The sequence below is a fragment of the Pinus tabuliformis genome, chromosome 4_2 (assembly GCF_031772625.1).
Source record: "Pinus tabuliformis cultivar Carrire ecotype Pingquan chromosome 4_2, CPIR1, whole genome shotgun sequence".
In the NCBI taxonomy this organism is placed as follows: Eukaryota; Viridiplantae; Streptophyta; class Pinopsida; order Pinales; family Pinaceae; genus Pinus; species Pinus tabuliformis.
This window is the reverse complement of record NC_142304.1, coordinates 1,029,401,993-1,029,419,659: the sequence shown is the minus strand read 5'-3', so window position 1 is coordinate 1,029,419,659 and position 17,667 is coordinate 1,029,401,993. Positions and strand designations below refer to the sequence as shown.

Sequence of the window (17,667 nt, the reverse complement as noted above, 5' to 3'; positions counted from 1 at the left end):
TTTATAACATAGCCGATCCGGGCTTAAACAAGGGTGAACTGGAGATTTTTCGCATGGTTGCCATTTCCATAACATTGCTTTGCCATGTGGTAGCCAATCTTCAAGATCAAAGTTCACAACTTCTGAGCAACCCCATGAAAATTGATGCAGCAGTTTCACACGAATTATCTTTGCCGGCATAAAACCATTAACACGCATTGATTCTGCTCTAACTATTTGACAATCTGAAGGTTCTACATTAGATGTTCTCTTTTAGGCCGCAATCTTTTGGAATGAAAGTCTCCTTCATTATTAAAACTCCGTTGACATCAATAACTAGAGGAGATAAGGCCCAGTCATGATAAGCAACAGGGCGCAAAAATCTTAAGAAGCCTGTCACTGGTGAACAAGGAGAAGAGAATGGGGATGACCTGACAAATAGATATTTAGCTAATAACTCCACCACTTCACCTACAATCTCACTGAATCTGAAACTCCCACATGCAGAAAACCGAGTATGAGAAAACCCCGATTTCTTGAACTGTGGCTTTTAAATGAGCGCCAGAGATTATAATAACAATCCTCCATTTGCGCATGAATGGAATGGTCTATAACATCTGGCAATTCCACAAACGTAATCCACAATCCGGCGCGCTGTTGTAGAGGCCATGTGTCATATAATTAACACGTATGTTATTACTTGTCCAGTAAGACCTTTATTTGCTCATTGCTATCTCTAACCAAGGCTTCATGTTTCCATTATAGTGACAGACAGCTGAATTCTCAATATCAGAAAACTCGACACTTGGGTGGTATCCTAGGCGCAATACGTGCCAGGAACTACTCAGAAGGAAGGTCAAGTTGTAAAATATAATCAAACCCGGTGGCAGTGTTCCAAGCTTCCACAATACCCTGTCCTCATTCATGCTTTGCTACCCGTGGTAAATGCCAGTTATAACACGTTTCTTCCATTCTTTCAAATTGAAAACATTCATTCCATATGCCCAACCACAAGTATTCGGATCAATTCCTGAGCTATGTGAGGATTAGAAAAGTTCAGATATTTGTCAAAGCAATGAAAACTTCTCGCTACATGTTTCAACTGCACCATCTACTTTTCCTTGGAGGTCGACAGACCAGAGTGCAGTCAAATCTTTCTGTACCACGATATCATCATTCAAAAAGAGAATCATGTCCAGTTTATATTTCGGAATGATTCATCAAACCTGTATATTAAAACCTTGGATACTTGTGCATCATATAAAGCCAGGAATCGGGTACATTCATCATATTAACCATTGTTTGCCCGAAAGACAGATTTGATCTGCAGTCTTTGTGCCGAAGAAAATTCTTTGGAGACATGACAATCAAAGGATGCTCTGGCCATCATATCCATGAGGAAGCAAAACAACAAGTCCAAATTGGCGAAGCCATTTCGATTTCCCACTGCTTATGAGTTGATCAAAAATGACTTGGGCGCCATTTGCAAAATTACCAAATTAAACTTCCCACAGGATCAATAAATTGGGATTCTCTATTGAATAACCCAATTCAAAAACCCAGAACACCAAATTCTGATAAAGAACTGTGGCTCACAGTAGACATCTCCTCAGGTTGAATCATGATAACATGGTAAATAACTTGAAGTATTTCATTAAAATAATACCGTGAACCAAAAGAACTTGTAAAAGAATTTGATGCCTAATGCATGCACTATGAACCATCTGAAGAATTTGCCACACCATGAATCCCTGTAAATCTCAAACTCACCAGGACTCCACCGGTATACAAGGATTAGGTGGATTGTAGCCATTTAAACACACATTAAATATCCCCTGCTTCTGCACATAACCTTGCAACATGTTCTCATTCTTCACCAATGTAACACACCTGGAAACTTGCAACATCTCTCTCAAATATAAGCCAATCACTGATAATGGATTTTGATGAATATGACAGCTGTGTAAGATTGGCTGTGGATTCAGACAAATTCCCCTTTTCGTAGCACGCTACGAAATCACTAAAACGGGCTGCGCTGCGAAAATACTCACTCTTTAAGCCAGGCTAAAAAATTTTGGCTACAGCATTTTCAATGATAACAGGACTATTGCTCACCATATATTTTTTACATATCCAAGAGATATCCTTTTCTTCCTTTTATATTTTTCATTAACATAAAACATTGATTCAAAGCTAATATTTGTATCCCTTATATGTTGCAATGGTTCAAGATTATATTTTCAGTGTCTTTTTGTTTGAGTTGAATCTAATTAACATAACACCTATCTCAATAACCCATATTTGTATTTTGATACCCCAAAGATAGGTCATATAGTCATAAACAATTTGACCACGTTCTATGTTTCCCTTTTCATATTACAATTCCAAATGCACAACATATGCTTTCCAAATTGTTTCTCTTTATACATCTCTCTGTATATCATTTTTTATGTATTGGTATGTGCAACTAATTACAAAAGGCTCACTATGCATTACTACATTCGAAATAGTTTGTGTCATTATATATCGCCAACCAAGAGTACCATATTCATTTTTTGTTAAATGACAAATAGATTTAAATAAACATTCATCATAAGCACTCTTGAATTCATTCACTCATTCAAATCCATTTGAAAACATCTCATTTTCTATTTGTGCTAATTGTTGGTATATGTTTTCATATCCTTCAACATATTGATTTCTTTTCACACTATTTATATGTCAATTTGTTTTTTGCATAACAATGGTTCAAAATGTCCAGCAAGCAAGTTACCATCATGAAACAATATGCCATATGTATTGTTGTTTAAAGTTGAATTGAAATGTAAATATGGTTTCAATTGTCCCTTTGACCAATTTCTTATTGGTATTTTGATCCATTTTGACATCCAATGTATATGTCACCCCAAAGGCCTCTTTCTTTTGGTGGTAAAATAATCAAAGTTTTGTTGAAATTTGGACGACCCTACCAGGTTTAGTCAACTAATCTGTCATATGTCTGTCCTTAAATGTCTCTAAAACTCACATCATCATTCGAAAACAATCCTTCTCTAAACTCACATTGTTATAAAGAATATGCCTCTTTGAACTCGTATGATCATAAGAAATATGTCTCTCTGAATTCGTATGGATGTATTTCTCTGAAATCGCATCCCCATGGAGAATATGTCTTCTCTGAAATTCGAACTATTATGGAGGATATGTCTCTAGAATTCATATCATAATGTAGTTCTTGAAGTTTGCATCATCATATAAGTTTGGTCCCTTAGTTATCTCGTATATCATAGAAGAAGGAGCCTCTGGGAACTCACATTGTTATAGAGAAAATACCTCAAGGAACTTGCATTGTTATAGACAAAAGATATTGCAAGAAGCTCACTTTTCTTAAGGAGAATATGCCTCAGATTTTTATACCACATACCTGAGTTGTATTCTTCAGAAGGAGATCCGAATGGTTGGAAAATGATGAAGGATTTCTACCAATATATAATTATTCATGTATGGAAAAAGGTGGCTCAAATAACATAGCCATTGATGGATAGGAGAGCCGACTGGACAACTTTGAAGGAACCAATGACACAAAAATTCTAATTTTCTTCTTTTCATAGGGACACGAAGAACATGCCATTTGAAATTTTCTTTTGATAAAAAATAAAGCATGAACAACACGATACAAAATAATAATAATTTATTTTTCTTCTTTTGTTTTTACTTGAAATACATATTGCTACATGTACAATGACAATTATGAAGATTGAACCTAGTTACAATTTCAACACTCCCTCTTAACTAGGGAGGTATTCATAATGAATTTTCATGATATTCTCAAGTTGAGAACTTCTATAAGAAAGGATTCATATTGATAAGCATAAATGATGAAAGCGTCATCAGAACCAACATTGTCAAACTACCAAGGCTTTGACAAGAATTCTTTATCTCTCCACTAGATTAAATCACAATGTTGGGAGGTTGGATGCCTTCACCTCTCAAGGCACATACCCCACCTAAGTGTTCCCAAGGTATGACTTCATAGGACCATTTCCTAATCCCAATGAAAAGTGTAACTCTACACCCCACATTTACCCACTTTAACTTACTTACTAGGGTAAACACGAGTTGAGAGTTATTATGCATGACCCAACCTCCAAGATTTAGTTACTGAAATTGGGTCCACTTGTCAAACTTATAGCATTTCTTAGGGACACATGATCACCCATATGTCAAACAATTTCCATTGGTGATATTTTCTCTGAGCTGGAACCATTTTCAACCTAGCTTTACAGCCCAACTGCATGCATGCAGTTTGCCAGTGTGGCCAAAAGGCTCCAGCCACACGGATAACCCATCCTCCATGCGGCTACAACCAAAATTGCCCAATTCTGAGAGTGCAGTTAGAAAATCTATTTCGAATTTTTAGGGTTATCCTACATGCCAACTGCCAAAAACTTTATCAACAGTTTGTATAAGGCTTAAGGCTTGGTTTCTAAGTTCTACTCTTTCTCAAGCTTACAATCACATGTTAGTCATTTATACAAACACTTGGTAAACATGGTACCTGTAGGTCATAAATGCATAATTGTTCATCGAATCGTTAATTTCTTCAGATGTTCATCAAGAAGGCTTATTGCCCTCTCATACTAGCTGTAAAAAACAAATATTAGCTCTTGAATTCATATAAAATATTCAATACCTTGTCAAACCATGAACAAGGTCAATAACAAGAGCACATCATACAATGAGAGATATACCATTCATGTAACCAACATTTAACCAGAATGAGGCCAAGGCAAATCAGTCACATAATCATACAATAAACAAACTTGTGCTCATTGATATCATTAAATATTAACACGTATTGACATATGCAGAGTGCCAACCAAGTCAAGGACTTCCACGTACCATCCGACCATAAATTGGGATTGAACCAAATCTTTCTTCCAGCCTAATCACCCCATTCCATATTCCAAACCTGAATTGGGGATTACATGGCATAAAAACCAAAACATAACCATATATGGAATCTAGAGGAAAACCACCTCCACCCTCGAGCCATAGTGATTTCACCTAAAGCAAGGTCCATAAATCACCAAAACTAATACAAGATTGGATGCCTCATAATTTCTTCACCATATCTAGAGGATTTTCTTGACTCCACCCACTTGTCAAGGGCTCACCCAGATAAAACCATCACCACCCTCAACCCTTGGGATTTTCCTGAGACCACCTCAACTAGGATCCAAAATATATTGGCATCCAAAGCTCAACCAAACATGGAACCCACTACATTATGGATATCCAGGAAATGACATAAGGAAAGGTTGTACATGACTATCAATCTAGGCAAATCTCCATGCCAATGACAACAAAAGTGACTAGAGAACCAATGCTTGAACTATGCATTCAAATCCCAACAATATAATCAAACATGCACATTGTTACTTGCTAAAAATATTCTTGTTGGCTACTCTTTTCTCTATTCTTTTCTACCTTTGCTAGTTGTTGTTACAACCTTCTTGTTGGCTACCACTAAAATTCCTCTTGTGCTTCTTGCTTTCCTTTCTTGTCTCTTGCTTGTGTTGCTTGTCTTCAAGTGATCTCTCCTTTGTTGTAGTGTTCTCTCTCTCCTTTTTCCTCAAAGAGAATGCTAGAATGATGTCTCTTCGATTTATTTTTATTTTTCCCTTTTTACTTCATTTTTATTTACATGCATAGTCTTTTACTATTTTCTCTTTTTCTTGTCTCTTCCTCTTCCCCACCTGTTGAAGTGGATTTTTTTTCATTTTATTTTATTTATTTTTCACCTTTCCACATGTCATTGCTATCTTATAATAATTAATTTTCCATTTATTTCCTTTTGCCTCTTGCTAATGCCAATGCCAATTTCCATAGCCAATAAATAAATAAATAACCTCAAGTAGATCCCAATATAATGTTTTTCCCCTCATTCATCCTGGAAAACATGTCCCATGACTTTGGTTTGATTTATTTACTTAGAAAATGAACCCAAGGTTGTTACAAAAAAGTACGTCCTTTGAACCATTCTTTACCAAGTCCATGTATCCAACTTAAGATGTTAATCCTAATCAACCATTAGACATGACTCAAGAATGTATATCCTTGATGGTTATCTAATCTGTTAGAGCCTAGATTGACCTCAAGCTGAAGGAAGGCAATCCTAGGATAACCACAAACCAAGCTTAACCTGGTAGCTAGCCCTACCAGGTCGAGAGAGGGATCTCTCCTATATGGATCTCAGTCAAAATGACTAGATCAGATGGGATTTTAGGCTAGGTATAGTAGCTCAGGGAATTTTGATTGAATTTTTTGGTTTTTGTGCTGGATCAAATGGAGCTAGGCAATTTGGGTTGGGAAATTAGGTCAGAATACAGGGTGTTCTATGGGGCAAGGTAGGTATAAACTTTTACACTTGAAATTGAGTGAGGTGAGATGTCAAAGGCTGGTGAGGATCTGAGGAGGGCATGTAAAGATCATGTATCCTTCTCAAATAGTAGAAAACATAGAATACTGAATGGCTTCCCAAGGCAAAGCATTGTAAATAATGAATTCTACCTATCTATCTTGATATCATCTAGTTAGAAGCAGTGAAATAGATTTGGCATACTTAAAACATGTGAAAAACTGATAAAAAAAGAAGAAACTATGCAAAAGCACCATACCATAGGTATCCTATAAAAATAGTTGCAACTCCTATTAATTTCCTTACCAAACTACTTACAATGATGTACAATATTGTTCAGAGCATCCAAGTGAATCCAACCCTTGCCAATGAAAAAGAAAATACATAATATAGACAAAAAAACCACTCATCCTGACCATCAGGGGTCGAATCCATGAGAAGAGGGGCTATTACAACCATTTCCAAATATGGACCAGGAATATAGACAATCTAACTACTTGCCTCTATAGGCATGGAAACTGATTCATTAGCCTCAAAACCACCTCTAACTAATGAATCTACCTTCTAAGACTATTTACCATTACATTTACATGCCATGTCATCAATTACATCAGTGAAAACATCCATGAGGAGAAAGAAAGTGAATTTTCAGTGAAAACAGGCGAAATTTGGATTTTTTGGGCAAATTGGTCAAAAGCGCAGCACCACTTTCCACCTACTTTTGGAGGCCTTACCCTTAACCAAATTGAGCCCAAGATAGCTCATTGGAAAGGTATTCAAGTCTAATTTCTGGAACAATTTTAATTTTTGAATTTGGAGGTCATTTCCCCCCTCAAAACTTGAATCTCCCAAGACTGCTTCTGTATGTCCAAAATGAGGCAGAAAGGTCATTTTTTGTTAGTTTTTGGACCTTTTGGTGACCCAGATTTGCTACAAAACTTATGAAACTTTCCAGGGTGTATGTTCTCATCAGGTTGAATCCAAAAATACAAAATTTTTCTCCATCTGATGCTCCAGGAAAAGCGCAACGCCAGTGGCGCTATGCTTCTGGGCCAATTTTCTGTGGTGAAAATTTCAAAATTTGAAAATTGTAAAAAATCTCCAAAACTTTGCCCAAATTTGTCATGGGACACCACCATCAGCTGCTTTGATGGGCTTGTGAGGCTTCAACTAATATTTCCAACCTATCTTGCTATTTATTTCCCTCTAAGTCTCTCCTCGACCTAGCTTTTAGCTTCCTAATCCTCATATTGCAGATTTTGTTGCGGGTCATAGGCCATGTGACGGAGCATCTTCTTGTCCCTGTTGGCCTTCTCAATCAGCCCTTCAAGATGTATGTTGACCCTCTTAAGCCATGTTTCCCTATCATTCTCAATCTCTTGCTCAATAGGAGTAAACTTGACATGAGCCTCTTTAGCCATTTGCCTGTTTTCTTTGATCATTCACAGCTCCATGAGGACTTGCTTGTCACTCAATTGTTTTTGTTCCTGCTCTAAATATCTGATGATGAAATTGGCTCTCTCTAAGTTATCTACCAGGGATTGTGTTTTAGCTTCTCTTTCTTGAATGATGAGATCTTTGATGGTGTTTTCATCCTGAGCCTCCAAGTCAATAATGCCACTTCCATGATGAGTGAAGTGTTGCTATGGCTCTTCATGCTCAATAAGGTCAAAATCTCTTTCCTGCTCATCATCAAGATCCTCCTCTTGCACCTTTTCCTTTCCTTTGCTCAACTGCTCAACCTGCACCTGTTTTGTTGATGACGAAGGCAAAGCCCCTTTCACACTGCGTGGAGATAACATTTTCCTGTGGATTGATGATGAAGGCAAGGCCCCTTCCATAGTCTATGGAGCAAACACTTGCCTAGCAGCTACAAAAATTATCCTTGTGCCTCTATGATATGTTAAATACATTGGCACCTCAGCAGTTTTGGTTTCCTTGGCCTCTTCCCTTGTTTCTCCATCGCTAGAAGGTCCACCTTCTTCATGATGCACTTGTGAGAAGATTTGTGGGCCCTTGAACATCTCATGAGCAATGAAAGTCTCCCATGGAATGTTAAGAAGGCTAAGCTGGTGTAGAATAATGATTTTAATTAAAGAGTAATGATAAATGATGTTCAACTGTTGGGGGTATGATTTCCTCTGTACAATATGTGCCATTTTCTCAATGTTACTAAACATGAATTAAGGGAGATTCAACATGTTTACTCTAGTGAAATGCATGAGGAGTCTAATATGATAGGCATACAACCAGGAGAACCTACCTTCACAAGTGAAGTAATTGATAATAATCCTCATCAAAGGAACATACCTGTTTTCCAAAAACTCAAAGGGGAATAACTTCTTCACTTGATTTCTGTATTTAACCTTGATATAGGGCTCGTAGTAATCCTCATCAATATCATGACCCTCATACCATTTTTCACCCACAATAGGAATTCTAGTGGCCTTTGAAATGACAACTGATGATATTGTGAAGGTTACTCTGGAAAGTGTCACCTCTTTTTTATGCAAATGAGTCACAAAAAGTCTAGCCAACTCGTGGTGAAACTGAACTCTCTCCACCATCTCACAAAATTCAAAACATGCTTGATGCCTGAAACAAGAAACTACAAGTGGGCAGGCCTGTAATTCCCTCAAGCTAGTGGGCTCCTCTCTGATGATTTTTCCTCCTTTATGGGGCTTCCTCTATTGTCTATGTCTCTCCATGGAGCTGTCACTAAGTGTCTCTTCTTCATACTCATAATCACTGTCTCTTTCCATTGTTTTCCTTTGGCTTTGAACAATATGGTTATATATGGCTAGGTGTGGATAATTGATGTGGAGGAATAGAATGGGCAGAGTGTATGGATGAGGGGGTTTGGGGAGAGTGTGAGAATAGGGTTTAGGGAGAATGTATGTGGGAGTGGGGCGTAGGGAGAAATAAAAAGTGGATAGAGTAAGAAAACAATAGTAGAGTGAGGATTTCAATTCATGAAACAATTTGTAGGGAAACTAGGGTTTTGCATTAGAAATTAGGGTTTTTATTTTAAGAGTGAAAAATCACAAAAACTTGATGTAAAAACCATAAACAATAAGAGATTTTTATGTACTTGCTTGCAAAAGAGGTAAACTTGGCAAATTTGAGGTGGAATGGGCATTTTGTGGTGATTTGGGGCTCTGCTGGACAAAGCGCAGTGCCGGCCTCAAAGCTTAGCACCCATGTATTTTTACAATGGGAAAAATCTCCATAAGCACAATGCCACCCCTCAGAAGCGCAGTGCCGATCCAAAACTTCAAAAATGCAACGCTTTTGCTCTTTTTGCTCAATAACACTTGAAAATCGACCTTTGCTCTCTTCTTGGCTCTTTAATATTCAATAATGATGCAATGGGATGAAAAATAGGAGAATGAGTTTATAGAGTTTCACCTTTTGATTTTTGTTTGTTAAAACCCACTTTTATAATGTCTATTTGTCTTTTACAATGCTCTGTTTTTCATGCTTGTTTTCTTTTGCTTGGAAAATGAATTGATGCTCAAAATCACTTGATTTTTGCAGTGGCAGGGACTTGGCAGCATCACAAGTTTTAGGAGGAGCTTGGGAACAAATATTACATATAGAAACAATAAAATTACATCATGATGAAAGATAAAAAAATATAATACTCTGTTTTCACCTCAAAACAAGTTTTGAGGTGAGAACTACATTAAGCTTTCAAAATAACAAATTATGAATTTACCCATCATTATTGGCCTCCTCATGTGCTTGCTGACCATTATTAACATATAATCACTGAATTTGACCATGGAGGAAACCCTAAGACCTAATGAGACCAAACCTTAGGATTTGATGAAATGGACTGCAAAATGAACATGAATCATGCTTGAAAAGTATGAAAGAAGATCATCAACTACATATCATGAGGGAAAAACCGAAGTAAACCCTACCATCAGTGGATCCATGACCTAATGGAATGCATCCTCATCAGAATGAGACTCCTACTATGCAATGGAAAAGAGCAGATTTTGATCACTGATGATAGTGTGAAGACATTGACACTAACATTGGCTCCAATGGGGAAGGTAGCTCCTTGGAGGTTCCAAGAACACCGTAGACTTAGTAGCCTTATCCATTGGGCAATAGGGTCAAGACACTTCAAAGAATAAAAACTGACACTATGAAAATTGACTCAAGACTCAAACTGTGACTAAAAATTATTAAAAACCGACAAAACATACACATATCATTCAAACTTTATAGCATTCACTTCGGGCCCCAAGCTAGAATGACTGTGTACCTTGAGATCTTGAAATAAAAGGGAAAAATGGTATATACAATGATCATATCATGATTTCAAAAATCACCTTAGAAGAAGTAGTGCTTCAGGAGCCTACCATTGACTGGCCCTCCTGAACAATCTTGTCCATCCATTTCCTTTAGTAGAAATGCATTTTGTCCTCTGTATGCAGCAATCTTATAGGGTCCTTTCCATAAGTTTTCAAACTTACCATGTTTGCCTTTATCTTCATTCCTAGCATCCCACCGCAACACTACATCCTCAAGATGGAATTTATCTACTTTTGTTTTCCGGTCATAGATCTTTTTGATCTTTTCCTGTAATCTGAAAGTGTTTTGGAAAACTTCCTCCCTTGTTTGCTGTAAATGAATCATCTGATTGATTCTTCTCTAAAAGTCATCCTCCTCACTGCCAGCCTCCTGTAGCAATTTCATAACTGGTATTGCAAGGGATGTTGGAAAAACTGTGTCAATTCCATAAACTAATTCAAATGGAGACATACCTATAGATTTCTTATGACTTACTCTATCAGCCCATAAGGCATTAACCAACTTCTTGTGCCAACCTTTCTTGTCTGTTTCCAGCATATTTTTGATGATGTCTAGGCAACATCCTTGTCACAGTTACTTGATTGGTTGATATGGCATTATAACATCACTTGATCTATCAATTTTGCATCAGAGTAGGGTAGATTTGTAAATAAATAAGCTGCCCAAGGCAACATTTCAGTTTCCGATATTTGTTATGTACAAGTTGCAGTATGTGTATGTTTGGTTTGGTATGAGTTGTTTTGAGTTTGCAGTTGTTTGACCATATTTCCCAATGGATGAGGCACTTGGTCTACAGTGTTCTTGATGCCTCCAAGGAGCTACCATCCTCAATAAGGCCGATGATAGTTCCAGTCTTCGCAACCTGTCACCACGGATCAACATGGACTCTTACTATGTCTAGTTGTGTTATATGTTTTGCACATTATATTTAGGGAAAAACATGTCATAAGTATTTTTATTAGGAGCAGCTCGAAAAGAGCTTTCCAACGGTATATCACACTCCAAAAACGGGCTCCCGGATCAAAAGATATGACCAAATGAATGATTAAATCAAAGATCTTCTCGTGCAGCTATTTATGTGTTTTATGATCCAAAGGAAACTAGGAGATGTTTGTGGTTGGATTGTGATAGAGATGGAGAGAAGATAGAATTTGAGGTCTATTATCGTGCTGCTAATACTCATCTCAACATATGGCGAGCTCGTTTCTCTGATTTGATTGAAAAAGATATCCTGTGCAGAGGGCACTGTGCATTGCTGATAGTGAAATTGTTGGTGAAAGGTATACAATTGTTGGTCTCGTGGTTCTAGAAAGGAAGTACTTGAAGATTTATAGATGTTCATTCAGTGTTTATTGGGAGCAGATGCATTGGGAATTTTTCAATGGTTGTGCCTTCGTTTGGAAGCATCCAGTTGACATGGTTGCTTTCCTCATTTGGGCTCCGAGTTGTAAAGAATGAAAGCTGACAGTGATTTAGAGTGGGTTAGATTCAAGGAAGCAAAAATTGTTGGTTGCGAGGATGACTTTGGGGATAGTTGGGTAGGTCAACAGCCATATTCAAGAGAGGTCAATAGACAGGATGTGCAAAGACTCTCGAGAATGCAGGTGTGAACAAAAATGCTAGAATCCGTTCACAATATGTATAGCCTGTTCTAAATCCTGTTGAAAACCTATCGCAGTGGAAGGAACTTAAAAAAAGGGGGTTCTCAAGGATTGTGAACTAAAGAGCTAGCAACATTATCTATTATGGAGATGAAGAACTTGAAGCTGAAAGATTCTAACTATCAGAAGTTCTTGTGTGTCCATTGTCAAACACTCTAGGAGGTGAAGGTTGTCTCTCAACTGGCCAAAGAAGAAGTAATAGAAGTGCAAAAGAACTTGCAAATGGAAATTAAAACGTTGGGTATGCTATGTACTGCCATATATAGAACCAAATCACCAGATTATCAGCTGTTGTTTCAAACTATCACCAGGTTCTTGCAGAGAATCGACAATTGTACAATGAAGTTCAAGACTTGAAAGGAAATATTAGGGTGTACTGCAGAGTGAGGCCTTTTCTCCCAGGCTAGTCTGGAAACCAAACTACTATAGATTACATTGGTAAAAATGGAGAGTGGTTAATTGTTAATCCCAACAAACAAGGGAAAGAAGCCCAAAGAATGTTTACCTTCAACAAAGTCTTTGGTCCTGCATCTCAAGAGCAAGTGTTTTTAGAATACGGTGTGTTCTAGATGGCCACAATGTTTGCATCTTTGCATATGGTCAAACTGGTTCTGGAAAGACTTTTACAATGACTGGTCCAAATTCATCATCAGAGGATGACTGGGGAGTTAATTACTGAGCATTAAATGACCTTTTTCAGATTTCACAAAAAGAAGAGACTTATTTCAGTATGAAGTTGGTGTTCAAATGATAGAAATATATAATGAGCAAGTACGCGATCTGCTTGCAAGTGATGGTTCAAATAAAAGGCTTGTGATCCGAGGCATATCCCAACCCAATGGCCTCAGTGTTCCTGATGCTAGTATGTTGCCTGTTGAATCAACACCAGATGTTTTAGATTTAATGAAAATTGGACAAAAGAACATGGCAGTAGGTGCTACTGCTCTCAATGAACGTAGTAGTCATTTTCACAGTGTCTTGACTGTGCATGTGCAAGGAATAGACTTGTCTTCTGGAGCTATTCTTCATGGGTGCCTTCATTTGGTTGACCTTGCTGGGAGCGAGAGGGTTAACAGGTCAGAAGTTACTGGTGATAGACTTAGAGAAGCACAACATATCAATAAATCTCTGTCAGCTCTTGGGGATATCATATCTGCTTTAGCCAACAAAAGTGCTCATGTATCATATTGTAATAGCAAGCCTACTCAACTTCTTCAGGATTCCTTAGGTGTTGCATGAAGCAACAAGGAGAGCTTATGATTTTGCCATTGAAGCATACATGGGGACCTTCAATCAATCAAAACAACATGAAGAGGTTGCTTTGCATGAAGCACACGAGTCAACATTAAAAAAGGTTTTAGCTGTTTTTAACAACAGTGCGGTGGGAGCTGGTGCTACAAGACAGAAGTATGAGAAGATGGTTCAAAGTACCCTGAAAAAACAATTTGAGGAGTTTAAGCGAAGTGCATTCAATGAGGCTGAGCTGAAGTGCACAAGTATTCTTCAAAATATGGACAAGAAGTTGCGTTCTGCTTGCTATGCATCTGATGCAAAACTTGATCAGGTGTTAAAAGGTTTTAGGTGACCTTGTGTCGGAGTATGAATCCACATCTTCTGGTCCTTACAAATGGAATAAACTTGATAACTTTCTACAACAAAGTTTGGAAGGTCCCATATTTGACCTCACGAAGAGGCTTGCGGATCAGAGTTCATCTGAAAAGGCTGCTCTCCAGTTAAAGTACCGTTCAGTTGAGGATAAGTTAGCATTGATGGGAAAGCAACTGGAGATTAGTCAAAAGCATGGGGGTGATTATTTGAAAAGATACGAGGATGCTATTTCAGATAAAAAGAAGATTTCTGATGAATATGCAGCTAGATTGGCTAATATGCAAAGCAAATACAGCTCATTAGAAGAAAAATACGCTAATGTGTGTGAAGTTTTGGATTCAGCAAGGAAGGAAGCTTCTGAATTGAAGAAGAAGTATGACCAATCTATAGTTAAGCAACAGATTGAAAAAGAGCAGATTGATGCAGAAATGGCCTCGCTAAAGACCAGGTGTAGTTTTGCTGAAGCAAGGTTGAGTGCTGCCCGTGAACAAGTTGAATCGGCCAAGGAGGAGGCACTTGAATGGAGGCGTAAGCATGATCTCGCGGTGAAGGAATCTCAAACATCATTACAAAGGGCTACATCACTTCATGAGCATGCTAGCAAGCAAGCACAGCTAAGAGAGGATACCCTAAGAGCAGAGTTTTCAGCCACCATAACACAAAAGGAGAATGAAGTCAAGGATTCTCTCGCAAGGCTTGAAAATGCCGAGCATCGTCTAGGCACATTAAACCTACAATTAAAGGGACAAGAAAATAAACTAAGGGCTCAAGAATTGGACACTGTCACACTGAAGGCAGAAGTAAAGGATTTACAAGAGAAACTGGAAGCCGCTAAAGCCACAGCTCAGTCAGCAGAGAAGGAAGCCAAGTGGAGGAATTGATTCACTTCGTGCCATCCCATGGATATTCGCTTGGACACAAACTCGATTTCATTTTCCTATTTGGTTAGGATTGGTGGAGCATTCAAGCATGTTATGGAAAAGGATATAAGAAATCTCCATACGCTGCAGCAACATGTGTACCATTTGTTGATCAGGTTCCCCTAGTTCCATTATAGCGACCTGACACAATATTGCCTCAGCGTACACCATTGCTTGATGCTTATGCTTTGCAAGCATCAGATCCATATACTTCTGCGTATCAAAGGCAGGCCCTGCCTCCTGCTAATCCATTGCTTGTGATGAATGGGCTGTTATCTGAATTTGATTATTATGGGGTAAATCCAGGGTTTGAATATTTACGTAGTCAGAGAACATCCAGGGCTTGAATCTACTGTACTCCCTCATCTGCACAACAAGTGCCCTAACATGCCACACTTCCTTCTCCTTTACCTTTGTACTTCAAAGCCATAAGTGATGAACCAACACCTGTATTCTATGCAAACATGTAGTACATTCTTTGCTAGTTACATACAAGACCAATCATGACCCAAACAACCCCATACTTGTCAAGTGTTTATAACACACTCTTTGGTCAAGTTTACATCAGAATTACCATAAAAACCAATACCCCAAACCGTGAACAAAAAGGCCCAAAAGCTAACTATGTTGCATTCATAAGTGATGGCAAACACTTCATCACTTTTACGATCATCTCAGAACATGTGATTTATAAAATGCGGCCATTACAAGATACTATATATAATAAAACCATCTCTCACTCAACAAAGTGAATGAGTCATCTCCTTGTGGCTGATTCGCTTGCTGAAAAAATTTACCAGTTAGTTCCTTCATAGGTGCTTTCTGGTCATGGAGTACCTGAAACGTGGCTCTCTGATGCCCATCCTCATTATAGTGACTAAAATGATTCTTCCTCTTCCACACATTCTGTACCTTCTTTGAACGCTTGTTCTTGGTGCATCCCTGATGAGGAGAACTCCCTGTGGAATCCTCATTGTCACTGGAATGTTGGGATGTGTTTTCATCATCTTTCGTTGATTGGTCACTAGTTGTCTTGGAGCGTTCTCCAACTTCTTTTCTGAAATAACCAAATCTTTCATAGTGAGCCAATTCCTCTACTTTGATGGGAATCACAATGCCTTTCCCATTAGCTCCTAGTTCCTTGCCTTCATATATATCCCATCTTCTTCATCAGTCTTGAAATAATACCTATAGTATGTTTCTCAAAAGCAGCAAAATCATCATCATAAAAGGAACATGAAATTGAAGAATCACTTTTTACCTTAGGCTTGTTATGCTGCAACTCTTTCAAGGCCTCCTCCTTGGCTTTTAACTGATGTTGTAACATTTGTTTCTTCTCCTCATATTCTTGTAGGAGTCTCCTTGGTTCAAAATTGTCTGCTTGAATTCTTTGGTTGATCTCCTCAAGTTCTTGGAGCCATGTAGTCTTTGGTGCCCTTTTCATCTTTGGCACGACATCTACTGAAATATTTGTCTCATGGCCTGAATCAGAACCCAAGTCAATAGGTCCATCCTCTGCAATCCCAAGAGCTTCAATCTTCATCTCATCACCTGAGTCAGATCCCAGGTCAATTGTTCTAACACCTGAAAATTCTACAATGATGATCTTCTTGCCATCCTTTAATTCAGATTCTTGGTCTTGTTGCATGGTAGCGACCATCTTCTACTTCTCTTTTATGTCATTCCTCTTTTGCCTCAATTCCGGATGCAATTTCCAACAACGCTCCTCATCATGCCCTTCTTTCTCACAATGAGTATAAGAAGGATTTGCTTCCTTTCTCTTAGCTTTGGTTGTCCTCTTTGGGCGGCCAGCTTGAGTTTTAGGTTCAAATAATAACAATGAATGATGCAAATAACTATTCAAAGATCTAATGTATTTCAACAATGTCTTAGGAGAGTCTGATGGAACATTCAATGCTAATGCTTATATTCTAAACTCCTCTGTAAAATTTTGAACATTTTGACCTTTAATTTTTTTCAAATGTTGAATTCTATCATGGCCTTTTGTCTGTAGCCTATTAGGATATTCCAACACATAGGAAATAATTAAATATAACTTGGTCTAGTGTATATTTAGGTAAAGTGTGTTTCTTTAGTATGTACTTTTTGTAACTTACAATCTGACAGTCACGATATGTTCTAGATATGAAGTGATTCGACAATTAATTTTCTCCTCGGTATTACTAACAATTGATTCGTGGCTTAACACTCGATTGGTCCATGATCTCTATGTAAAGAGCATGGAGGGTCATTTGTTAGGTGATCATTCATGAGAGAAGCTTATGTAAATTTTCTTTCTTTTAGATTAATAAATTTCTTGAAGTGGCTGCGTTAGCTCAGGCCGTGGACTGTTTCCCTCTTTGAGGGTTTTAACCACGTCAAGGATACTGGTGTACTAATCTGCGATCTATTTTTGAGGAATGTCCTTTGGTTTTCTATCTAAGGAACTTACCCTATAAATTCCTACATGGTATCAAAGCTATTCGAGGGCCACATCTGTTTGTGATCCAAATCCAAAGTTGGTACAACTGCATCTGACTGTTGTTTCCTAGATCTACTGTTTTTGACTGCTTTCAGGCTGAGAGGACTGCTCTATTGTGTTAGGAGCATCTGTTCCAGTGAGGAACCCTTTTAGTTTCATGTGAAAAGGTTTCCAGTAGCCCTAGCTACATCATTTTTATGATCTGGAGGTATATAATTTTTATTTGCAGTTATAGTTATTTATCTCTCTATTTATTTCGGTTTATAGTTCTCT

General features: G+C 38.0%; 1 protein-coding gene across 1 annotated transcript; it reads left to right on the top strand.

The window, feature by feature from the left end:
* Nucleotides 1–13,663: 13,663 nt before the first annotated feature.
* On the top strand, nucleotides 13,664–14,873 carry LOC149173134 (uncharacterized). The gene is made up of 2 exons (XM_089426589.1): nucleotides 13,664–13,958; nucleotides 14,053–14,873. The coding sequence occupies exons 1-2, from the start codon at nucleotides 13,664–13,666 to the stop codon at nucleotides 14,871–14,873; spliced, it is 1,116 nt and encodes a 371-aa protein (XP_089282715.1).
* The last annotated feature ends 2,794 nt before the right edge of the window (nucleotides 14,874–17,667 follow it).